This window comes from Leopardus geoffroyi, chromosome D1 (assembly GCF_018350155.1).
Source record: "Leopardus geoffroyi isolate Oge1 chromosome D1, O.geoffroyi_Oge1_pat1.0, whole genome shotgun sequence".
Taxonomy (NCBI): Eukaryota; Metazoa; Chordata; class Mammalia; order Carnivora; family Felidae; genus Leopardus; species Leopardus geoffroyi.
In genome coordinates, this window is record NC_059329.1 from 80,191,812 (window position 1) to 80,218,844 (window position 27,033).

General features: G+C 35.5%; 1 protein-coding gene across 4 annotated transcripts in view; it reads left to right on the forward strand.

The window, feature by feature from the left end:
• Positions 1-27,033, forward strand: part of LUZP2 (leucine zipper protein 2) — a 502,216-nt gene that overhangs the window by 436,899 nt on the left and 38,284 nt on the right. The window contains exon 10 of one of the 4 annotated variants that reach the window (XM_045484804.1): positions 24,300-24,563. The exons of the other annotated variants lie outside the window; for them this stretch is intronic. Within the exon in view, the coding sequence (XP_045340760.1) occupies positions 24,300-24,350 (51 nt within the window). The 3' untranslated portion in view covers positions 24,351-24,563. Of the gene's footprint in view, positions 1-24,299; positions 24,564-27,033 lie in introns of those variants that run through there. 4 annotated transcript variants of the gene reach the window in all.

The following is a 27,033-nucleotide window of genomic DNA, read 5'->3' on the forward strand; positions in this document are numbered from 1 at the left end:
CTCAACCTAGGCTGTATTTTTAATCATTGGGAGTTTCACTGACACCTGAGTGTCAACACTCAGGATTCTGATACAATCCAGCAAAAGAGCAGACTAGTTTGGGTAGTATTCAAGGCTCCCCGATTATTCTAATTTACAGCCAAGTTTAAGAACTGTTAAGATCCGGGGCGCCTGGGTGGCGCAGTCGGTTAAGAGTCCGACTTCAGCCAGGTCACGATCTCGCGGTCCGTGAGTTCGAGCCCCGCGTCAGGCTCTGGGCTGATGGCTCAGAGCCTGGAGCCTGCTTCTGATTCTGTGTCTCCCTCTCTCTCTGACCCTCCCCCGTTCATGCTCTGTCTCTCTCTCTGTCTCAAAAAAAAATAAATAAAAACGTTAAAAAAAAAAAAAAAAGAACTGTTAAGATCCTTACTCTAAGAATGGGGAAGGAGTATAAGAATTAAGCCTGCACTTTGCACGCGCTTCCCTGCTTCTAGAAGAGATTTCTCAACCAGTTCAGAAGTTTTACACAGATCTGTTTTCTACCAGTTGTCTGTCATTAGCTACCCATTTAGTTACCTTAACATCTACCAGTTATTGGTGGTTTTCCATGCTACAGAAATATATTTTATATCTTGTGTCTAGGTTATTGTAAGGATAAAAAGTAACATATAAGTCTAAACCATTTTCGTCAAATTATAACATTACAACTCGGGAGTTTTGTTTGGATTTCGTTTTTGGTCCTAGGAGGTCCTAATGGCTTCTTTGATTACTCCCCAAGAAGATATGGCATATATGTGGCAACAAAGTTAATTTTAAGTTAAAAATACATCATAGTTTACATGTTATTATATGAATATACATGTTATGTGTGCACAGAAATATTTGTAAAATTATGTTATAAATTATAAGACATACTTTATCTGGTAAATATAAAAAGTTAACCAACAAGGAAGCTTTGATGTATTCTTTTCAGTGCTGGTGTGCAGGTTTGTACCCTGCAATAGGCCAAAACCAAATCCTCATTAGCTCTCATTAATTCTTGATCCTTGATACATATACAATGAGAATATCACTTATAGAAATAAATTAGTTGAGCATCTCTGTGAACTTCTTTCAAAGACATTTGTTAGAAACATGAGGATATAATTCATTTAATTCATTTAATTCACTCCTTAACTCACTCCTTAACTCACAATATTACATACACTACATACTTAGCACGTTACCAAAGTTACAAGAGAAACTGGACTACCAGGACCAAAGATATTACAGAGTGCATGAAATTCTGACAGTGAGAGCCAAGGTTTTCTTTAGAAAGGAGTGGTTTTCTTTAGAAAACCATTCTACTGAAAGATAACATGAGAAGAGAAGTAATTTAAAATGCTCAAGACTACTCCTGAAACAATACTACACTGTATGTTAACTGCTTTGAATTTAAAAAAATACATTAAAAATGAATAAATAATAAATAAAATGGAGCATTACTCAGCAATCCAAAAGAATGAAATCTTGCCATTTTCAACTACGTGGATGGAATTAAGAGGTATTATGATAAGTGAAATTAGAGAAATATACAAATATATGACTTTACTCATATGAGGAATTTAAGACATAAAACAGATGACCATAAGGGAAGGGAAGCAAAAATAATGTAAAAACAGGGAGGGGACTGTTTTTACACATGGGAGACTCATAAATATAGAGAACAAACAGGGTTACTGGAGGGGTTGTGGGGGGGGGATGGGCTAAATGGGTAAGGGGGCTTAGGGAATCTACTCCTGAAATCATTATTGCACCGTGGATATAACTAATTTGGATGTAAATTTAAAAATAAATTAATTAATAAATTAATTTAAAAGAAAAGAGTAAATAAAATAAAATGTTCAAGACCTATTAAATGCAGATTGTGGCTCCAAGTTGCCATCCAGGGTGCTGAGTATTATAGGATATAACAACTATTTCTCCAACTGGGGAATGATAATCAAGACAATCAACACCTCCCATATTCAATATTCCACTATTTTCTCGCTACCAAAATAACCAGCAAATGATTTCAACTCTTTAAAAAAAACACACACACACAAAATGGGATGAAGCAGAATTCTCTCCTTCTTAAAAATGTCTCTAGAGCTGTTGAAATACTTACATTTATGAGATACCTGTTAAAAATATTCCTCTGGATTGTATCAGAAGAGCGACAGGGACCACTGGTAAGATATGGGACATGGTGCTAATTGGACTCAGGTTTTTTCTCTCCTGCTTCATCAGAGGCTGAACCCTCCTTGTTTGTAGTTTCTCCACTTTCTGCCAATAAATCTTCAGTTTCTTGGTTAGACATTTTCAACAGTTTTTTCCTTTTGTCTGCACATTTTTGTCTGAATATTTATCCTTTCCTGCTGCCTTTTCTGCCTTTCTTTCCACTTTTGCAGGAGCTTAGATGACAAGTTCCCCTGCTGATCTCCTCCCAGGCTCCTGTTTCACTACCCCTTTGGCAAAGCCGATTTTCTAATGCATCCTGGTGGCAGCAAGGCAGGGGCCATGTGCCGGGGGCCATATTATGACCAGAAACTTCATGAAGCTGCACTGCTTGGCCTCTACCACTCCTCATGTTGCCACACAATCTTCCGGGACCCATAGTGGGAGAACCAGAAGACTGGTTCCATTTTGTATTCCTATATTTTCAATAACATTTTTAGACACTCATAAAATAGTAATAACTTTCATGGTGCCTCCAGCATGACAGAGCTTATGTTATTTCAAAGGCATTTTAGATTACTTTCTAGTTACCACTTGGCTATTCATAGGTAAGACAAGCCCCAATATACCTTCCATTGATTATCAATGAATGCAAGGGACATTTTGTCTTAGACATTAGAAGTTATTGTCCAACTTTTCTTTTGCCCTTTTAGATGTAATAAAAACTACTAATCCCCAAAAAACTGCATCTACAAGAGATATTTCCTTATTATACTTTCAGAAGAAAAGGATATCTGTAATGAATTTAATCAGCTTGCTTCATTTTAAGTCAATAGTACTTTTCTTTTTCTCCAGGAATTTTTTATTCATTTATTTTTATATCTCCCAGCCACTAGCAATCTACTAAAAGTTTTTTAACAAAGGAAATGTGAAGAAATTACAATTTTAAGAAGATAATTCCATTACAGGCATATCTCAGACATATCGTGGGTTTGGTTCCAGACCACTGTAATAAAGTGAGTCAAATGAATTTTTTCGTTTCCCAGTGTATATAAAAGTTACGTTCATGCTATGCTGCAGACCACTAAGTGTACAATAGCATTATGTCTAAAAAATGTACATACCTTAAGTTAAAAATGCTCTATTGCTAAAAAAAAAATCAAAAGATAAAGAGACTTGAAAAGCATACAGAAAGAACCCATTACAAAAAATGGAATAGTGATTACCCACAATGTAATAACCATTAGGCCAACGCCCGACTTTTCAAAAGCAATGATGGAAGCCAGAAAATAGTGGAAAAATATCTTCAATAGGCTGAGATAAAACAACTGCCAATTAGTCTATACCCTTTAAGAACTAGGGGGAATAAAAATAATTTTCAGACAAATAAGAACTGAAAGACTTTACTCCCAAAAGAGCTCACAGAAGGATTTTAAAGGAAGGATTTTAAAGGAAGGATTTTAAAGGAAGGATTCAGTTGCAAAAGAATGTGCTCAAAGATATCAGTAACATGTGGGCAAAATAAAGCAACATTGATTGTAATAATTGATTACATTGATTGCAATGTAATAAAAATCCATGGTAATAATTGGCCTAAAACACCATGATAGTAGCTTATAAGTAGTGAGAGGATGGTCAGAATTAAAACATTCTAGTCTTTGCATTTTCTGGAAAAGTAAAAATATTGAACGATGGCACACTCTGACAAGTATTCACGTTAAAATATTCTGAATAACCACACATCCATAAAAATACTTTATTGCTAAAAGATGCTAGCCATCAAAAAATAATTCTAGCCATCATCTAAGCTTTCAGCAAGTCATAATCACTGACTACAGAGAACCATAACAAATATGATAATTATGAAAAGTTTTGAAATATTGTGGGAATTACCAAAATGTGACACATTGATAGGAAGTGAGCAGACGCTATTGGAAAAATGGCACCGTTAGACTTTTTTGATGCAGGGTTGCCGCAAACCTTCAGTTTGTAAAAGAAAGACGGTATCTCCTAAGTGCAATAAAGCAACGCACAATATACAATATGTACAACAAGGTACACCTGTGGCGATGTAGAGAGCATGTGGAGGAGGACAAGATGGTACCAGCAAACAAAATTGTTGGGAGATTAATAGCATTGATGAGAGACAGAGAGAGTGGTGGTGGGAAGGGAGTGGAGGGGATGGATTTGAGAAGTGCTAAGGACATAAAATTTGGACAAATTTGTGAGGAATTGTGAGAAGACTAGATGATTCTTTAAAAGATATTAGTCATGAAGAGGAGGAATTTGGACAAATGTGGGGGGTGGTCTTCTTAGCAGGATAGAAGGAGATTGAGTACATTTTTAGTAAGAGAGAAAGGGAGGAATGAAGAAAGATAATGAAGACAAAACTTAGAGACATATATTAAGGAGTCAAAATTCTAGAAGAAGTACCAAGGGATAGGAATATGATCACAAGGTGAAGAGTTGAATGTGGAGAGCACTAGGAACATAACCAACTTCTGAGATGGAAGATATGTTGGTTAAGAAGAAGGAAGTTATGGATAAATTTTGATGAGATGAAGGTCAGTTCAAAGGAGAAGCTACCCAATGGCCTTTAGTTCAGTAGTGAAAATTAAGCCCTTACTGACTCTGGACAAGCTTCCTGTCTCTCTAGACAAATGCTTTGGAAAACCTTTTTACCCATCACCTGCAGACTAACTCCAATTTCTAAATTCCCTCTCTAGCACTCCTGTTAGTACCCTGTTTTGTTTGCCAGTCCCAAGGGAAAAACAAAACAAAACATCTCCTCAAGAGAGATGAAGTTAGGAAACATGAGACCCAGTAAAATGAAGTATTGCTTCAAAGAAAATATAGCAAAGTAAAAATAATCACTATACTCAAAGATGATACAAACTAAAATTAACTAATTCAAAAGAAAATTAGCAAATTCATTTGCTTCCAGGAAAATGTAAATTTGTTAATATAATGCACTAAAGGATTAAAATCACCTAAAATACTCTAGTTTCCAGTGTATTAAAACCAACTTCTTAAAGATAGGGGTAGGTTCTAATCCATTCTGTCTATACAATATTGTAGACATGTAGAGAGAAACTAATACTGCTTTCTTCAATTATAGGCATATGCTTCTTTCTAATCGTCCTTTATAGGCACAGACAAGTTCCCTTAGGTGAGCACTCTGAGTATGCTAGGCTCTCTCTTTACCATCACTCTCCTGGAAGCCTGTGTTGGAATCTGTGAGTAAATGTTAGTTACTCAGAATCATGTGTGAGAGGATAGAATTTGGAATTCAACAGACCAATTGCAAATCCTGGCCTCTGCTAATTATTCACTACACATATGAGATATTGAGAAGTTAAACTGGAGATGGTGATTATTCCTATTGAAAGAGAGTTAATGTTACAAAACAATGACCTTGATAAACTAAAATGTGTAAGTGCTAAATTTGTACCGTGATACCTGGTATAAAGTATAACTAGCATTTAAAAGCATAGATTCTATTAAGTTTCTCAGGATCCACATCCTGAGAAACTTTACAGAAACCCATGGGTGAGGGGAAGGAAAAAAAAAAAAAGAGGTTAGAGTGGGAGAGAGCCAAAGCATAAGAGACTGTTAAAAACTGAGAACAAACTGAGGGTTGATGGGGGGTGGGAGGGAGGGGAGGGAGGGTGATGGGTATTGAGGAGGGCACCTTTTGGGATGAGCACTGGGTGTTGTATGGAAACCAATTTGACAATAAATTTCATATGTTGAAAAAAAAAAGTGCATAGATTCTAAAGGCAAACTACCTGGATTTGAATTTGTAATTAATCAGCTGTGTAACAAAGGCAGTTTTTAAAAAACTAATTTCTTACCAATGGCATGAGGATAATGCTGTTTTCCTCAAAAGGTTGTTATGGGGGCAAACTCAATATTATTAGTTTCAGACTAATTTGTTCTGATGAAATATCATTGTGTGTCCATCCCTGGGGAAGTGTCCATCACAAAATTCTACATGGAGTTTGACAATAAGAAAATAATTTGAGCATTTATCAAAAGAATTTCCATAAAAGAGCTTCCAAAAACGATAGGAAACATAAGATCTTTATATTTGCTGAAAGTAATTATTCTTGGTACTAGATCTGATGAAAGGCCAGAGAATTATTTGTCATCTTGATCCGCCCTCAATGCACTGTGAGTTGAACTTCAATGTTTCAAAGAAAATTAAAAATAGTAGCCTTGCTTTTCATCACTATATGAAGCTCCTTGATATTCAGGATTATGTGAAATTATAGACAGCGTTTTTGAATCTCCTAGAGGGCTGGTGTTAAGCTTTCCTATGACATGTTTAGTCTTCTTTGATCTCCTCTTTATGAAAGCAAGAATATTTCCTGAGGGTATATAGCTACCTAACCTAGGAAGTTACTCAAATCAAGCATACTCAAAGACCAAACTTTTCTCTATTGTAGGCTATTGCATGGGTTCTGAATGCTCAATACTAATAGTAATAATAATAATAGTGATAAATTAATTTGCATAGTTCTCTATGATGATTACTATAAGAAGTTTAATAGATTATCACAATAAATAGAGCAGATCTTACTGTAAGGATTTTACTTAAAAAGGAACTAAAACATGAACCCAGGGTTTTTTTTTAAACTTTTTTTAACATTTTTATTTATTGAGAGAGAGACAGTGTGAGAGCAGAGGAGGGACAAAGAGAGAGGGAGACACAGAATCTGAAGCAGGCTTCTGGCTCTCAGCTGTCAGCACAGAGCCTGATGCAGGGCTCACATTCACAAACCGAAGTCAGATGCTTAACCAAATGAGCCACCCAGGTGCCACATGAACCCAGGTTTTTTATGCTAAATTAGGGCGTCAAATCACCCTCTCAAAATGTACACTACTTAGAAGTTTAGAGATACTCGAACAAAAAGGAATGAGCATTTAAATATGTAGTGCTTTTTATGTTATCACAACACTTACATTTTATAGAGTACTTGCTCTGTAACTGACTTACACAAGTTTTGCACAAGTTTTCTTAGTTAAAATCCAGAAGAACATTTTGAGGTGGTACTGATAATATTCTGATCAATATTAGAGAAAACTAAAGCATTTATAGAGACTAGTGAGCCATCCTAAGTCTCAAAAGTAGGTCATTGGCAACTGAGGTTTTGAAGTCACCTGCCTTTGGCTCTAGAGGCTGAGAGCCTGACAGTCACTTTACACCTGAAGATGTGGTTCTGGTAACAACCCCCTTGCATTTAGAAAAGAAGAAAAAAGGAGTAAATAGGAAAAAAACCCAGAAAACAATTCATAAAATGGCAATAGTAAGTGTGTACTTATCACTATTCACTTTAAAAACCCTATTTAGTCATGGGGCACCTAGGTGGCTCAGTTGGTTAAGCGTCCGACTTTGGCTCAGGTCATGATCTCACGGTTCGTGGATTCGAGCCCCACATCGGGCTCTGTGCTGGCAGCTCAAGAGCCTGGAGCCTGCTTTGGATTCTGTGTCTTCCTCTCTCTCTGCTCCTCCCTTGCTCACACTTTGTCTCTCAAAAAAAAAAAAATGTGAAAAATGTTTTTTTACATTTCATAAAAGGACTATTCAGTCAAAACACATAGGTAGGAAAATGGATACAAAAGCAAGACCTAATTATATGCTGCCTATAACTGACCATTTTCAGCCTCAAGGACACATGCAGAGTGAAAGTGAGGGATAGAAAAAGATATTCTGTGCTTTTGGAAAATGAAAGAAAGCAGAGATAGCTGTACTTACATCAAAAAAAAAAAATTGACTTTAAACCAAGGACTGTAAAAAGAGACCAAAAAAGTCATTATAGGAGTATGTGGGTGGCAACATAGGTTGAGTGTCTGACTTTTAATTTCGGCTCAGGTCACGATCCCAGGATTGAGGGATTGAGCCCGTGTCAGGCTCTGCACTGAGTCTGGAGCCTACTTAAGACTCTCTCTCTCTCTCATGTCTCTCTCTTTCCCTCTACCCTCTCCCCAACTCATTCATACTCTCTCAAATAATATTTTAAAAGTCATTATGTAATAATAAAGGAGTCAATTCATCAGGAGACCATATAATTAGTAAATATGTACCCAAAATAGGAACACCTAAATATATAGAATTAATATTAACAAATCTAAAGGGAGAAATAGCAGTATAATATAATGCTAGTACAGGACTTTAGTAGCCCTCTTTCAGCAATGGATTTATCACCCAAACAGAAAAGGATATATTGGACCAAACAGACATTTACAGAATATGCTATCTAACAGAGGCTACATATTCTTCTCAAGCACACATGGAACATTTTCCCAGAAAGATAACATATTAGTCCACAAAACAACTCAATAAATTTGAGAAGATGGAAATAGTATCAAGCATTTTTCTAACCACAATTGTATGAAATTAGAAAAGAATCATAAGAAAACTGAACAACTTACAAATATGTGAAGATTAAACAATATGCTCCTGCATAATCAGTGAGTCAAAAAAAGAGAAATTAAAAAATATTTTCAGACAAGTAAAAATGGAAACACAATATACCAAAACTTAAGGGATACAGTAAAAGGAGTTCTAAGAGTGAAATTTAGAGTGATAAACACTTGCATAAAGAAAAAAAAAAGATCTCAAACAACTTTTAACTCAAAGAACTAGCAAAAGAAAAAACTAAACCCAAAATTAGCAAAAGAAAAGAAATAACAAAGATCATAGTGGAAATAAATGAAATAGAGACTAAAAAGACAATAGAAAAGATCAATGAAACTAAGAGCTGATTTTTTTTTGAAAAGATAAAATATGCAAAGCTTTAGCTAAACTTACCAAGAAACATAGAGAACTCAAATAAAATTACAAATGAATGAGGTGGCATTACAACTGATGCCACACAAATAAAAGGGATCATAATACACTACTACAAATAATTATACACCGAAAATTGGACAACCTAGAAGAAATAGATACATTGCTAGAAACACACAACCTACCAAGACTGAATCATGCTGAGATAGAAAATCTGAATAGACAAATTACTACAAAGGAGATTAAATCAGGGATCAAAAACCTCCCAGCAAGTAAAAGTTCAGAGCCAGATGCCTCATTGGTAAATTCTGCCAACCATTTAAAGAGGAATTAATACCAATTATATTCAGAGTTCTAAGGAAAAAAAGGAAAGGAGGGAATATTTCCAAATTCATGCTAGGCCAGAATTCTCCTGATACAAAAGTCAGACAGGGACACTACAAGAAAAGAAAATTGTAGGCCTATATCCCTGATGAACATAGATGCAGAAATCCCCTACAAAATGTTAGCAAACAGAATTCAACAGTACATTGAAAGGATCCTATACCATGATCAAGGGAGTCTTATTCCATAGGTGTGTGATTGAACATCCACAAATCAGTCAATGGTTTAAAAATCATATGATCATCTCAATAGATGCAGAAAAAGCATCTAGCAAAATTCAGGATCCCATTATGATAAAAAATTTCCACAAACTGGGTATAGAGGAATTCAATGTGATAAAGGCCACATATGACACACCCGCAGCTAACATCATATTCAACTGTGAAAAGCTAATAGCCTTTCCTTTAGGATTCAAACAAGACAAGGATCCACTCTCACAACTTTTATTTAACATAGTATTGGATGTCCTAGACAGAGCATTTAGCAAGAAAAAGAAATAAAAAGCATCTAAATGGGGAAGAAAGAAGTAAACTTACCTCTGTTTGTAGATGACATGATCTTATACATAGAAAACTCTAAAGACTCCAGGAAAAATTGTCAGAACTAATAAATTCAGTAAAGTTGCAGGAAGGCACTTGTAAGCCTTCAGTTTTGATCTGCCACCTCCTGTTGATTCCGAAGATATTAAAGATAGAATCTACGCTGCTGAGATACATTTGGAAGATTTTTTTAAATCATTCAACAGTATTCCCTGTGGAGACAATTAATATTTGTAACATGCCCATACTACCCACATCTATCCATAGATTCAATTTACTGTCAAAATTCCGATGGCATTTTTCACAGAAGTAGAAAAAAAGCAAACCTAGAATTTGTATGAAACCACAAAAGACCCCCCCAAAGCCAAAGCAATACTAAGAAAGAACAAAATTGGAGGCATCACACTCACTGATTTCAAACCATATTACAAGGCTATTGTAATCAAAAAAGTATAGTAGTGGTATAAAAACAGATATATAGACCAGTGGAATAGAATAGAGAGCCCAGAAGAAAACAAAAACAAAAACAAAAACAAAACAAAACAACAATGACAAAACAAACAAACAAAATCAGCCATGTTTCTATTCAGGTAAACCTGAATTCAATTGTTTGTTACTTCCTAAACGATTTAATCTTTGACAAGTGCTTTGACATCTTTAAGAATCTGTTATCTCATACAATACAATAATAATAACTTTGTAGGGTTGTAGGTAGGATTGAATGAGGTAATGTATTTAGAGCACCTTCATAAGTATTCAATTAATGTTAGCTTCTTATAAGTGGGTAGATTAAAGAATATCAGTTGAGTATATCTTTATATTATATACAAAATTAAAGTCTCTGATACTTCTGAAATTTACAATGATACCACTAAAAGGACACATAATAGTTGACAGTTTAATTCTCAGTAGTCAACTCCTGAGGACTTGGGGCATATCTTCATTATTTGAATTCCTCGAAAGTTCGCCATAATGCATTGTAACCAATAGCAAATATTTTATGAATGAACAAACGAATAAATTAATGAATGAGGAATCTGAGAGAGGGAACTGTTCCACATCAGCCAAATTACAGTGTATTCATGAGTGGCTATATCTCTCTCAAAACTTCTTCACAACCATAACGTCATTCTGTCATGGAGAATAAACATACTCTTTTTAGTGACAGCAACTGCTGTGAATTTTCATATTAAATACATGCTCTTTTCATGTTTCATCTTCAGTCATGTATGTGTATGTTGTGAATTTCAGTATCCGTGATGGAAACAGCTGTGCCTTAATCTGGCCTACTATCCTGGTTAGTTACCCCCCTCAAGGCTAGACTAGAGTCAGTGAAAGTGAGCATGAGGTTCAGACCATTTGGTTTCCAATATAGTCTATAAAATATTCTAATTTTATTTTACAACAAAATATAAAGCTGTGAATTTCCATGAATGTCTTTTTCATGGATAATGGTAAAACTACCATATTTAAGTTACCTGAGACACACCAATGTTTAGTTTTCCTAAATAACCTTATGCTTATTGTCCAGACTTTGATTAAAATGCATAATGTGCCATGTGATCCCATCGAGTCCCTGAGAACTTTTAATTTTGCCACTGCTCATTCTCCATGGATAATTTTACCATTGGAGTCTAACCCATTCAGGAATCATTCCTGATAAAATTAAAACATATATAGGAGAACCCTTCCCACTACTTGGAGTACCACAGTATCAAAAGATGGAGTTTTGATAACAGAGTTTCCCTGAATGCTTATGTAAAGACCCAAGAGGCAACATTTCCTACTCTCTTCCTACAGGGTTGACCATTTGTAAAGCCAACATTCACTTTATTTTCATGGATTAGGAATTCAATTTCCTCTTATTATTAGGATGAGGGTCCTTCCATGAATGTCAACCTGCTTTGCTGAGCACTTAAGAAATCTTGATTGACATTTTCCCAGGTCTCTCACTTTTGCAAAAGATAACATCCTCCTAGTCCCTATATGTTCATGAGTCCCTAACCTGAATAATAAGATAATGTAAATAATACTGATGCTTTCATTATTACCTGCTGCTTATAATACTATGTTTTAGATTAGTGATTTAAACTCTGTCCTGCTGACCTCCCTACACAGTTGTCTAAACCTGCCATATGCATTAGACATTATAAACATTGGACCCCACCATTTTACACCGAGGGAGTTGTCCCTATCTCTCTGAAACGTCAGTTCTCACTTCTTCCTCATCCTTCCTGCTGATGCTGCAAAAGCCCCAGCAGTGGCCCAGTAAAATGCCAAATGCATTTTGTCACTACTGACATAGTTAAAAACATGCCCTTGGTCACTTTCACTGGAACCACATTACAAGCAGACATTCTCTAGCTTCGCCATATGCTTAATGTTTTGATGGCATAAAACAGATAAAATGTTTAACTTTCAACTTTAAAGTGTGTAAAATATATTTAATAAGACTATGTCTGAATTCCTAGTTTTTTTTTTTACGTTTAGCCATTTTTAATGCTTTGAGATAAACTAATATTTTGAACATGTATATGGTATCAATACATCAATACGTATTTTATATCAATATACCAAATCATATTTATTTTCTCATAGACATAAGGCCACCATCATTTATAATATCAAGTGCTTTTTAAACATATTATTTTTCTAATAAAACTTATTTTTCACAGACAAATTTAGAAAATTTTGTTAATAAACATTAATCATATCAATAGTTGACATTTGTGGAATTGTGCTCTACCCATACGAACATATTTAATCCTCACAAAACTCTAGAAGGAAGAAGTATTATTATCCTCATTCTCTTAAGACTTTATCTTTTGGAAGAATTTTAGAATTAAAAAATTACAAAGATAGTACAGAGAATTCCTGAATAGCCTCCACTCAACTTCCCTTAATGTTGACATCTTCCATAAACAGGGTGCATTTAACAAAACTAAGTAGCCCTGATATATTGTTACCAAGCTACAGACCTTATCTGAACTTCACCGGTTTTTCTACTAATGTCCTTTTTTTATATTTCAGGATCCAATCCAAGGTACCACACTGCATTTTTAGTCATCATGTCTTCTTAGTCTCCTCTGGTTTGTGACAGTTTTTCAGTCCTTCTTTGTTTTTCATAACCTTGACACTGAGAGAAGTATTGGTCAAATATTTTGTAGAATATCCATCCTTCTAAGTGGGGCTGTTTACAGATTTTTATGCTTATACTAGGGTTATGGTGGTGCTCTTTTTATCATCATGTCAGGTACATGATATCATTGGTGATGTCAATCCTCATCACTTGGTTAAAATGGTTTCTGCAAGATTTCTCCACAAAGTTAGCATTCATCCTTTTCCATACTTTATTCTTTGGAAATGAATCATTAAGGGAATGTCAATGTCTCTCTCTCTCTCTCTCTCTCTCTCTCTCTTTCTCTCTCTCTCTCTGTATGTGCATGTATGTGTGTGTGTGTGTATGATTCATTTTACATATATATTTTACACAGACATATATATATATAATATTTTATACACACACACACACACACACATATATATATGTATACACACACACATTCCCTCCTGTGGTAGGTGAAACTTAAGTACCCTTCCCTTGAGTGTAGGCTGAACTTAATGATTCATTTCCAAAGAATAAAGTTTATATACAAATTAAATATAAATTTATATATATACACGTATATATATGTGTGTCTGTTATATATATATATATATATATATATATATATATAATTTATAATTTTTCTGTAAAGAATATTTGTTCTTCACCCCATTTATTTATTCAGTCATTTATTTATATCAGAATGGAATTATAGATATTTATTTTAGATTTTAGGTTATAATACAGTAGTATCATTTTTTTCCCTTCAAATAGATTTCATTTTTCAGAGCAGTCTCAGATTTATAGCAAAATTTAGCACAAAGTAGAGAGAGTTCCCATATACTCTCTTGCTCCCCACCTTCCACACAGCCTCCTCCACTACTCACATCTCTCACTAGAGTGGTACATTTGTTATAGTTGATGAACCTACATGGACACATCATTATCATCCGGAGCCCATTGTTTACATTAGGTTTCTTGATGGTTTAAATTCTTTGTATTTTGAGAATTGTATAATTACATGTATCCATCATCATACAGAATGTATTCTCATTTTTCATATGAGTAAAATGATTTACAGAGATATTAATTGTTCACAAAGAGTGATACAGTTGGTTAACATTTTACGAGTAAAATAATGACATCTATTGAGATGCATTGTAAATTTTATTTGAATTATTTCATATAATTTCCTTATAGATGTACACTGTAATTGATTCATGTATCTCCTTATTTCTAAGTTTTAGTATTGTCCATTTTTCCATTTTAACAACTATACAAGTAACATTTAGATAAACATCTGTCTTATACTCTAAAATAATAGATTATGTAAAGTTAGAAATCCTATTTGTTCATTTTTACATCTCCCTTCCTTTTTCATTCATCCCTCTACTCAGTAGAATTTAATACAGTGTCTAAAACTAATAAGTAACTGATGAATGATTGTTTACTGAATGAATGATTATCTCATAAGTTATTGAGCTTGAGGTTTTGTCAGGCACACCTTTGAAACTGACATTATGGAGGCCTGATTTCTGAGGTTTCTTGAGGCCACTCTTAGAAGACAGAAATATGAATAGAAGGGCATGTTGTTGTGATTTAGTGTCACTCAGTTCACCTTCTTAAACATGACTTCAAATTTCACATCCTGGAATGTGTTTTTTTAGAATATTATTTAAAGCCTCATAATAGTTTCTAAGTTCCACCTGTATTAACAATCATCTGTGAACTTCATCAGGCATGTAATCAATGTTCCAGACTCTTGAAAATCCACGGTGTTTTCTGAAATCTAATATTTTTATGGAATGGTTCCACAGTAGCCTTACTATACTAGACACAGAAGAGAAGAGCAACAAAAGACCTTTACCTTGGAAAAATTAGTCTAATACCACACACTATTCATACAACTAAAGTCATTTTCTGAGAAATGTTTAAAAGAAATGTCCAAAAATGAATATCTTCCATTTGTGATATTCTAATAAAATATGATTACTCATCTCCCCATTTTTATTTTTTTTTAATTTTTTTTAATGTTTATTTATTTTTGAGACAGAGAGAGACAGAGCATGAATGGGGGAGGGTCAGAGAGAGAGGGAGACACAGAATCTGAAGCAGGCTCCAGGCTCTGAGCTGTCAGCACAGAGCCCGATGCAGGGCTTGAACTCACGGACTGTGAGATCATGACCTGAGCCGAAGTCGGACACTTAACCGACTGAGTCACCCAGGTGCCCCTCCCCATTTTTAATTTACCATATTTTCCTCCAGAAAAATCCAGCTATAACCAACCTATTCAGGAACTCAATTTTCTGACGCTAAATATAAGGTTTTTCAAACAAAAGTCCATTCTGATTTTTATTTATTTTATTTTATTTTTCCCAAAAAGTGCCCTCCTCAATGCCCATCACCCATTTTTCCCTCTCCCCTGTCACCCCACCCCCATCAACCCTCAGTTTGTTTTCTTATGGTTTGCCTCCCTCTCCGAAATTATTTTCCCCTCCCCTTCCCCCATGGTCTTCTGTTAAGTTTCTCAAGTTCCACATATGAGTGAAAACATATGATATCTGTCTTTCTCTGACTGACTTATTTCACTTAACATAATACCCTCCAGTTCCATCCACGTTGCAAATGGCAGGATTTTATTCTTTCTCATTGCCAAGTAGTATTCCATTGTATATATAAACCACATCTTCTTTATCCATTCATCAGTTGGTGAACATTTGGGCTCTTTCAGTAATTTGGCTATTGTTGAAAGAGCTTCTATAAACATTGGGGTACAAGTGCCTCTATGAATCAGCACTTCATATTTGCAAATGATATATCGAATAAAGGGTTAGTATACAAAATCTGTAAGAACTTGCCAAACTCAACACCCAAAAAACAAATAATCCAGTGAAGAAATGGGAAGAAGACATAAATAAACCTTCATATTTTTAAAGTAAGCTCTATGCCCAACGTGTGGCTTGAGCTCACAACCCCAAGATCAGGAGTTGCGTGTTCTACCGACTGATCTGGTCAGGCACCACAAAATCCCATTCTTCTTGATTTGGGAGGAATCAGTCTTTATTGCAGCACTATGTATCCTTTTATGTTTCACCAATTGCATCTTCTTTTTTTTCTGTTGTCATCTCTATAGAGATGTTTTCCCTTTTTTAGTGAATATATACAAATAAATGGATTCTGCTATATGAAGTACTGTACATGGGTTTTGATTCTAAATTTAATCACCTGCAAATAGCATTTTCCTCTCTGCTGCTCTAGTACACAAATTATCTCTTTTTTTAAATTTTTTAAATGGTTATTTACTTTTGAGAGAGAGAGAGAGAAAGAGAATGAGCAGGTGAGGGGAAGAGAGAGAGGGAGACACAGAATTTGAAACAAGCTCCAGGTTCTGAACTGTCAGCACAGAGCCTGACATGGGGCTTGAACTCACGAATCATGAGACCATGACCTGAGCCACAGTCAGATGCTTAACCAACTGAGCTATCCCATATGCCCTTACAACCATTATCTCTTGAGAATATGAATACTTTGAATTCTTTGAAGCCTTGTGTATCTTTATATTAGGGCCCTCTGAATAAATAATTTCTCTTGGGGTCTAATTTAATAACTTTTAAAATTATTTTGTTACTTGGACTCTACCATCTACAACTGATGAAATATGTAATGGGTATATAATCATGTATAGCCAAAATAATAATTCAGAAAGCTATGAAATTAAAATTGCTATAGCCATCTTATAATTATTTGGGAGTATTCTGAAAACAGTAAGCAGAAGGATGAAAAATTACTGGACCCTGATGCCATGCCTGGATTACAGAATTAACCAACCTCAGAACTTCACTATATTAGGATTCCTTATGTAAAATAATAGCCCTTAGTGTTTAGGCTATTCTTAGTGTGAGGTTATATAACTTGGAACTAAATGATTTCTAACTGTTGGAGTTTTCAGTATAGTTAAAGAGAAAGATAATTAAGCATTTTAGAAATGAAAACTGACATATTTCAATGAAAACAAAAAGTCTTTGGGAAGGACAGAATGTGAAAAAAACTGTGATTTTCCAAGAGAGAATTTGAAAGGATTCATTAGTGCAGGTTATATACTCCAAGAGTGTTTCAAGGGTAAGTGGGAATTTATCAGGAAAAGGATTTGGGAGAAGTAGAACTAAGCATGAGCAGAGGAACAGTCAGGAAGGGACTGTTAACGAATAATGCAAGACCTAAAAACACTGTGCAGCTCCTGTGTGTATGCATACGTGTTCACACACATGTGATTGAGAGAGGAAGGAGAAAGAGGGAGTGTTTGATATATTGAGTATTGACAGTGATCACTATAACCAGGTAACAGGGAAGTATAGAAAGAAAGGTTGGAGAGCGGTTTTGAAGGAGTTTCTGTTTTCATACCCAGGAATTTTTATGTTAACATGAATGTAAAAGTGAGTCAACAGAGGAAGATCAACATGATCCATATCAGCTTTGTCTTTCATCACATTGCTCTGTCAGCATTTTGTAAGATGCGGTATAGGGAGACATAGGGCATCTGCGTGAGGTCAGTTGGGGAAGAAAGCTGTAACTATATAAAATGTGGATGCCTCTGGGGGTAAAGCTAAAAGCCAAAGTTGGGAAGGAGAATCAGGCAGACATTAACGAGACATCCATGGCTACCATCCAACTGGATCTTTCATCACCCCTCATCTTTCCTCGGGCATACTGCTTTCTTTTGGTTCCTTAAAGTTAGAGAGTTTACGTATTCCCAAGAAGAATCCCATACCTATTCTTCTCCCTCATTTGGAAGGTTCTGCCTGGCCTCTTCACCTGGGGAACTGCTCATCCTTCAGGCCTCGTTTTCAATGCCACTTCTTCAGGAAAACTTACCCGACCCTCCAGATGGATCAGCTCACTCTATTGTGTACAGTGCTCTCAAAGTTGTATGTAAGCGATGAATCGTGGGAATCTACCCCCGAAAGCAAGAGCACACTGTAGGACAATGTATGTTAGCTAACTTGACAAAAAATTATATTAAAAATTTTTTTTAAATCTTTCATAGTAGTTATACAACTTGTACTTAATTAAATTTTTGTGAAATTACTTGTTTTATATGCAGTTCTCCTAGCAGACTGGCTGCTCCTTGAGCATAGAGATTGCATCTGTTTTGTAGTCCGCCACATTCTGGGCACATCTAGGTCACCCAGCAAGTAGTTTTGAAAGAATGAACAAATAAATGAATGGCATACTTCTTCCTACCCTAAAGAGCAAGGGAGTGTACAAGGAGTTTGAGTTGGGGCAAAAATAAGGGAATGTACTTTGAATCACTTGTCCTCAGTCATTTGAGATTTTGCAGACTCACTCTACTATTGTTGGAAAAGCAATGGACTCTCTCCACAAAAAATAATACCTATAATTTAATATCAGTTGACCTCAGTTTAAGAAGTCCTATTTTATTCAGCAAAACTAAAAGGCAACTGATGGAATAGGAGAAGATATTTGCAAACGACATATCAGATAAAGGGTTAGTATCCAAAATCTATAAAGAACTTATCAAACTCAACACTCAAAAAACAAATAATCCAGTGAAGAAATGGACAAAAGACATGAATAGACACTTCTCCAAAGAAGACATCCAGATGGCCAACTGACATGTGAAAAAATGCTCAACCTCACCATCATCAGGGAAATACAAATCAAAACCACAATGAGATACAACCTCACACCTGTCAGAATGGCTAACATGAACAACTCAGACAACAACAGATGTTGGCGAGCATGCGGAGAAAGAGGATCTCTTTGGCGTTGTTGTGGGAATGCAAGCTGGTGCAGCCATCATGGAAAGCAGTATGCAGATTCCTCAAAAAATTAAAAAAAGAACTACCCTACGACCCAGCAATTGCACTACTAGGTGTTTATACAAGGGATACAGGTATGCTGTTTCGAAGGGACACATGCACCCCAATGTTTATAGCAGTACTATCAACAGTAGCCAAAGTATGGAAAGAGCCCAAATGTCCATCAATAGATGAATGGATAAAGAAGATGTGGTGTATATATATATATATATATATATATATATGTGTGTATATATATATATATATACAATGGAGTATTACTTGGCAATCAAAAAGAATGAAATCTTGCCATTTGCAACTATGTGGATGGAACTAGAGGGTATTATGCTAAGCGAAAGAGTCAGAGAAAGACAAAAATCATATGACTTCACTCATATGAGGACTTTAAGATACAAAACAGATGAACATAAGGGAAGCTAAAATAATATAAAAACAGAGAGGGGGACAAAACATAAGAGACTCTTAAATACAGAGAACAAACAGAGGGTTACTGGAGGGGTGGTGGGAGGGGGGCATGGGCTAAATGGGTAAGGGGCATTAAGGAATCTACTCCTGAAATCATTGTTGTGCTATATGCTAATTAACTTGAATGTAAATTTAAAAAAGATAAATTAAATAAAAATGTCCTTGTTTTGCCCTAACTCTTAAAAAAAAGAAGTCCTATTTTAAGTTTATTTATTTATTTTGAGAAAGAGGCAGAGAGAGAGAGAGAGAGCACAAGAGGGGGAGGGGCAGAGAGAAGGAGAGAGAGAATCCCAAGCAGGCTGTGCACCATCAACACAGAGCCTGATGCAGGACTTGAACTCATGAACTGTGAGATCATGCATGACCTGAAAAGAGATCAAGACTCGCCACTTAACCGACCGAACCACCCAGGCGCCCCTAAGAAGCCCAATTTTAAAGTTTATTGTTTGAAAGTCACAACAGTGAATTTAGACTGGGACTTTGAAAGTTATCTGGGCATTCTATGTTTCTAAGGAAATACTACTGAACAGTACCTTTTAGCTTCTCTCTATTTCTATTAAAATGAGATGAAAGGGAATATATTTGAAAATTTAATAGTAAAGATTCAGACTATGCACTGGAATTGATTTATTAAAGTTTCATAATTACAAACCATTGACCTCTGGAGATGAATTGTTGTTACACCGTGAATATTGCTTACATTGTGAATATTGTCACATTGCAAAACGCTCTATTTGGGTAGTGGCATATAAACAATGTAGGCAAAACCAAAGGAAGCTTATTGACTTAAAATGTCAGTTTTTTTCCCCGATTAAATTTTACAATGGTCCCATGTTAGGATTGACTGTGATTAAAGAGTGAATATTTGAGTAGGCTCTATGCTTTTTCTACCTGTCGAATCTGGGCAAATTTCTTAAAGCCTGAATTGAGTTTCCTCATTTTAAATGATTAGGGGCATCCGGGTGGCTCAGTAGGTCAAGCCTCTGACTCTTGGTTTCTGTTCAGGTCTTGATCTCAGGGTCTGTGAGTGCGAGCACCACATCAGGCTCTGTGCTGTCAGCACAGAGCCTGCTTGGGATTCTGTCTCTCTCCCTCTCTCTCTGCCCTTCCCCAGCTTGGGTGCAGGCACACTCTCTCTCTCTCTCTCTCTCTCTCTCTCTCTCTCTCTCTCTCAAAATAAGTAAACTTAAAATAAATATATTAAAAATAATAAAAAATCATAAATGGTAGCATGATTAGTTGCTGATATACAAGCACATATGAACTTACACTTTTCTGGAATATGGAAGGGACTCTATAAATAGAAACTATTACGTTATCTCTCGTATCCCAACAACAAAAAAAAGATAAATAAGCAAACTCAGGGTCTTTAAAATTATTTTAGTTATTTCAGTTTTTTAAACTAGTAAAATCTTTACTCCCACTTTAATTAGCCTTACTGTTTTGAGGGGTTTTATTTATTTTTTAACATTTATTTATTATTGAGAGACAGAGACAGAGCATGAGCAGGGGAGGGGCCGAGAGACTGGGAGACACGGAATGTGAAGCAGGCTCCAGGCTCTGAGCTGTCAGTACAGAGCCTCACCCGGGGCTCAAACTCACAAACGGGGGGAATCATAACCTCAGTGGAAGTTGGACGCTTAACCAATGGAGCCAGCCACCCAGGCGCCCCTGTTTTGAGTTTTGTTTTTTTTTTTTTTTAATTTTTTTTTTTTTCAACGTTTATTTATTTTTGGGACAGAGAGAGACAGAGCATGAACGGGGGAGGGGCAGAGAGAGAGGGAGACACAGAATCGGAAACAGGCTCCAGGCTCTGAGCCATCAGCCCAGAGCCTGACGCGGGGCTCGAACTCACGGACCGCGAGATCGTGACCTGGCTGAAGTCGGACGCTTAACCGACTGCGCCACCCAGGCGCCCCTAGTTTTAATCAAACATATTCCTGAACTCTTCTAATCCATTAGCATATGGGCCACACACATCCATATATATAACATCAAACAGGTTACTGAGTTATTCTCAGATCTTAAAATTATCAGCAATGCCACAGGACATAAGAAATGTATTTTCTAAGTATTCCTAGGCAATTATTAGTATAGGAGAACAAATTACTGTTAAATGATTCTTTCTGATATAAATAAGGATTTACATCCTTTTGAAATATTAATAAACATTACTGATAGAGTAATTAGTCATTCCGTTTAGTACAGCAAGTTTCATATTCAAAACACCTTGGAAACACTCATATTCTATTTCTCATAGTTGATTTGGAATAATTCTTCTCTTCAATAAATAATGAAGCTATTATTTACACTATTATGACTTCATTTTTTTTACTAATTTCATATTACTTGGTAATGAAGTTTAGAAATACCCATGAAGACTTCTTTCTTTTTCAATCTTTACAGCTGCTGTTGCTTTTTTAAAATATATATGAAATGTTAACTGGATTGTGTAACAAGGACTGATGTTACAAGCACCAATTCTATGAGTAATTATGTCAAATGCTTGTTGAGATATGAAAAAATTGTTTAGATACCATCTAAGTTCTTCATTACCTAGTGGACACAGTCTAAATTCCTCAGTCTGGAAGTCAAATCTATCAACTACTTTATATAACATATTTTCCACTAATGAAACTTTTTCCTTGGGGCATGTTCATGTACTATTTTTTAATTCCCACAGACTCCACTCTAGAACTGTCTTCATTTGACCTTTGCTGAAATCTGACTCCTTTTCCCAAATTCAACTTTCCTCATACCAAACTCCAATCCTGTAAGACAGAGCTTGAGTCTAATATCTAGCCTTGATTTCTCCATCATATAACTGAAAAAAATTTTTGACTAGAATTAATCTTTCTCTTACATGCAGTATTTTATAACTTTATCTTTTTTTCTTATTATAGAAAAAGTCTGTGCTATTTCATGAAAAAAACAAAGCAGAAACACATACATACATACATACATACAGCATAAAACAATCCCATAATAACCCCAGCTAGGGGAAAAAAAATGCCTCACATACTTTCTCTCACAAACTCTGTTTTGTACATATCATACAAACTTTTATATATTTTTGCACAAAAGCTTACAACACTGTGGATACCAATTTGTTAACTATTTTTTTGACAAAGTATGAACAATTTCTATGTCAACAGATCTGTTTTTTAACTGGAATAGCATTTAATTATTTTATGTTTTCATCTAAATTGTGTACATAGTAATAAACATGCATAAGTCCACCAACCAACATAAAAACAGGATTGGAGCATAATCAGAATACTGACATTAGCTATGTATTTTTTTTTTAATGTTTATTTATTTATTTTTGAGAGGGAGAAAGAGAGCACAAGCAGGGAAGGGGCAGAGAGAGGGGTGGGGGGAGAGAGAGAGAATTCCAAGCAGGCTCTGTGCTCTCAGCATGGGGCTTGAACTCATGGACCATGAGATTATGATCTGAGCTGTAGTCAGATGCTTAACTGACTGAGGCACCCAGATGCCCCAGCTGTATATTTTAAAGCAAAAATTTTGCTGATTTAGTATAAAATGATAGCTCCCTTAAGTCTCAATTTGCATTTTCTTGATTGCTAATGAGATAGAGATATCTTGTCTTAATGTCACACAAAATTTGTTTTACCCATTATGAAGCATGACTATATCTTTTCTCTTTACTTAGTTTTGTCTATTACTTTTTTATTTATAGGGATCCTTTATACATCTGAATATCATTCCTTTTATTTGTAAATAACTATTCTCAATTCCTGTGTGTGCTTTTTTCTTTTTTGACTTTGTTTTTGACATCTTGTAATAAAAAGGACTAAATTTCCATGTAGTCAAATCAACCTATCAATCTATTTTATGATTAGTCCTTATTGCTCTTTTTATTTAAAAAAAGTTTCCCGCCCTGAAGTTGTAAAACTGTTCTTCTGTATTTCTTCCAAATATTTTACAGATTATTTTTACTGTATTACTGAATCTACATAGAATTATTCTAGTGTGATTTAGATATGCAAATTAAATGTTAATCTGTACCATTGATTTTCTCAATAATTACTAAAGAGTGCACATTTTTCCAGTAACTTGCAATTCACTATATTACTAGTTTCCTCATTTTTATTTCAGTAAGTTTTGCAAAGTTATATTTTTCTAGAAATTTGCCAATTTTATATGTGGTTTATAATAGATTGGCTTTAAAGTATTTGTGGTTTTATTGTTAGGTCTTTTAAAATTTTGCTGTAAATATAGTTATACCAACTTTTTCATTCCAAATAGTTTATTTGTGCCTATCAATATTTCTTCAAAGTTGTCTATTATATTAATATTTCTTAAAGAATTATTTTTTTCTGCTTAAGTTTTCTAGTCTGGTTTTGCTTTCTAGTTCTACAATTTTTCCTCTTCTCTTTATTGTCAGCATTTTCCTCCTGTATTTGGGTAATTTTCAGACTTCTTGAGAGTTTTATCCTTTTCTCTTTTTTTGATATAAGTATTTTAGAATTATACATTTTCCTACAAAGGATTTACTTTGGCTACATCCAAAAATTTTAAATATAGCATTTTGAAGGCTACATTATGATTTCCTCTTAGATGTATGAATTATTTATAATATATTTTTTTAATTTAGAAATAGATTGTGGATTTTGTTAGATTATATGGCAAATGAGAACTAAGATTGCTGACAGAAATGAAGTTGCCAATTAGCTGATCTTAAAATAGGGAGACTAACCTGGATTATTTGTGTGTGCCCAGAGTAAAACAGGACACCTTAAAAGTGGGCAAAGAAGCAGGGCACCTGGGCGGCTCAGTCAGCTAAGCATCAGACTCCTGATTTCGACTTAGGTCGTGATCTCACCGCTGGCGATATTGAGCCCCATGTCAGGCTCTGCACTGACAGTGTGGAAGCTATTTGGGATTCTCTCTCTTCCTCTCTCTCTGCCCCTACCCTGTGCTTGCTTGTTCTCTCTGTCTCTCAAAATATATAAATAAATATTTTTTTTTAAAAGTGGGCAAGAAGAGCAAAAATGGGGAGTTGTGGCTGCGGAAGACATGGGTGATAAAGATCTGTGGAGTTTGAAGACAAAGGATGAGAGATACGGCTGAAGGACCTGAGTAGGCTATCGCAACTGGAAAAAGAGAACTGTGTTCTTCTCTAGAGCCTCCAGAAGATAACATAGTCCTGCTGAATCCTTGATTTTAATTCATTGAGACCATGTCAAACATCTGACCAACAGAACTTTAAGATAATAAATTGCCTTGCTTTACTCCAATCAGTGTGTTGTAATTTGTTATAGCAGTACTAGGAAACTAACGCAATGGTATTGGACCAAATTTCATAACATTATGACTTTGGACAATGATTTAATCATCATCTGAGTTTTAATTTTCTTTTATGCAAATATAGGGATTCTGATACATCTTTTTTCTTCCTCATAGTTTAACACTTTGACATGCAGATTTATCATAAAATTGCCATATAACTTTATTCTAATATCTCCTCTCCTGGGAATGTTATTACGTGTCATTACATCTTTTTTTGCTCCGTTGGAACCACAGAGCAATCCCTTAGAATCCCTTATCATACCTGCCTCTCAGTCTTTAGAAGTTATTTGTGAAAGGAGTGACTTCAGTGGCACGGGTAGGATTAAGATTACAGAGTGAGGAGAAAGCCACTTGGGACAGAAGGAGCAAATTGAACAAAAGCACAGGGAGGTTAGAGTGTGGCTTGTTCAGAAGACACTGAATACCCCGATGTTTCTGCAAAGAGTCCTGTCAAACTTCATTTATTTATTTACCTACTTATTTATTTATAGTGCACACACGAGTAGGGGAGAAGGGCAAAGGGAGAGAACAAGAATCTTTTTTTTTTTTTTATTTTTTTTTAATGTTTATTTATCTTTGGGAGAGAGAAAGAGTGGAGCAGGAGAGGGGCAGAGAGAGAAGGAGACACAATCTGAAGCAGGCTCCACTCTCTGAGCTGTCAGCACGGAGCCTGACTTGGGGCTCTTAACTCCTGGACTGCGAGATCATGACCTGAGCTGAAGTCAGCCGCTCAGCCTGCTGAGCCACCCAGGTGCCCTAAGAACAAGAATCTTAAGCAGGCTCCACGCTCAGCTCCAAACCGGCTGCGGGGCTCAATCCCATGACCTTGGGATCATGACCTGAGTCGTAATCAAGAGTCAGTTGCTCAACTGACTGAGCCACCCAGGCACCCCAAACTAAATAATTTTGGTAATCGGGATAGCGCTTACTTATAGAATTTATCACAGAAAACTTCTGCTCACATTTAGACTGAAAGGAGATTTGAGCAAACTCCAAGATTTGTTTTTGTTAAGAATCCAGTCAGCTCTGTTAGTTTTTTAGGGAATGATTTGTTGACTCTTATTTAGAGATAACTCTATTATACAGAATCCCACAAGAGGGTTTGTGTTCCCTCTTAGCAATCATCTAACTTTGGTAAATCATCTGAGACTGAAGAACTAGAGAGAAATAAAAGTCTGGAAGTTTGGGCTTTCAAGTTAAAGCTGTCATTCAGGAAATACCGTAAGAATGGAAATAAGAGGTAACCAAGGACAAGGATGTGTGTTTTCTGCCGTAGAGAAGCAGAAGGACTTTAGTGGAATTGCAAGCACAGAACTAGAAGGGCATTAACTGAACTCTGAAAATGATATATTAGCTAATGACAAATTTTATTTGGATTGTAGCGTATTATTTTACCTTGAGGATAGACATGGAGGTGGAACAAGGAGAAGCTTTGTTCTTTCACCTTTTTTTTTCTTTTTATAACTTCTGAATCATCTCTCTAAAAATTGTTTCAATTATCACCACATGCAGTTTTTCTGGTCCCTCTCTTTGCCTCATTTTATATATGTGAGCTAGTGTTTAAAAAGGGATGGTTCTGGGAAAATTATGGGTGGATGACATTCATACCACCTTGCCTTATGACTTTGATTTATCAACAACCTATAAAAACTATCAGAAATTTTTATTAGATCAAACTTAATGAGTATACAGAAAAATAATGTATTTGGTAAATTTAATTTAATAAATATATATGGGTATTTATATTCTTCAAATAGGGTGTAATTTTATGTCCACTAATTTTTTTTTTTTTTTTTTGAGCAATTACTTGAACCCAAGGCAAGCTTTAATGAAGTTAAAGTACAATGTAGCAAACTAGACACTGCAGAAAGAGTACTCTGAAAGGCCCCCTCCTTTTCATCTATAGCACATAATACAGAAACTAGATGCTTGGGGAAAGTCATTACATAACTTGAGGTTGAAGAGAGGACATACAGTAAATGGTTGTGAATCCTGTCAAGCATTATCTCTAGTAGGGAGGTATTAAGATGTAGTTGGAAATACAAGGAAATTGGAGTAGGACAGCTTGGGTTAATCACTAGTTCTGTCATCCCAAAGCTGTTTGATGTGGGTGACTCAGTGAACCTCAAAGTCTGTTTCCTTGCCTAGAAGATGGAGCTAATAATAGCTGCCTCACAGAGTCCAGGTGAGTTACAAGATGAAGAGTTCTGTGATGTTTCTATTCTCTGTCCATCTTGATGCTATTTGTGAAGAGTTGTGGAGACGAAAGAGGCATTGTCTTTGCCTTTAAAAAGGGCATGATCTCATTTTTCTGTTAAGACCCTGGGAACTAAATTAGGTCAACAAAGCAATTCCAGTCTCTTCACTCATCTTCATCGTCCTCATCACAGGAAAAATAGGGGCCATGGTTTGGTCTTG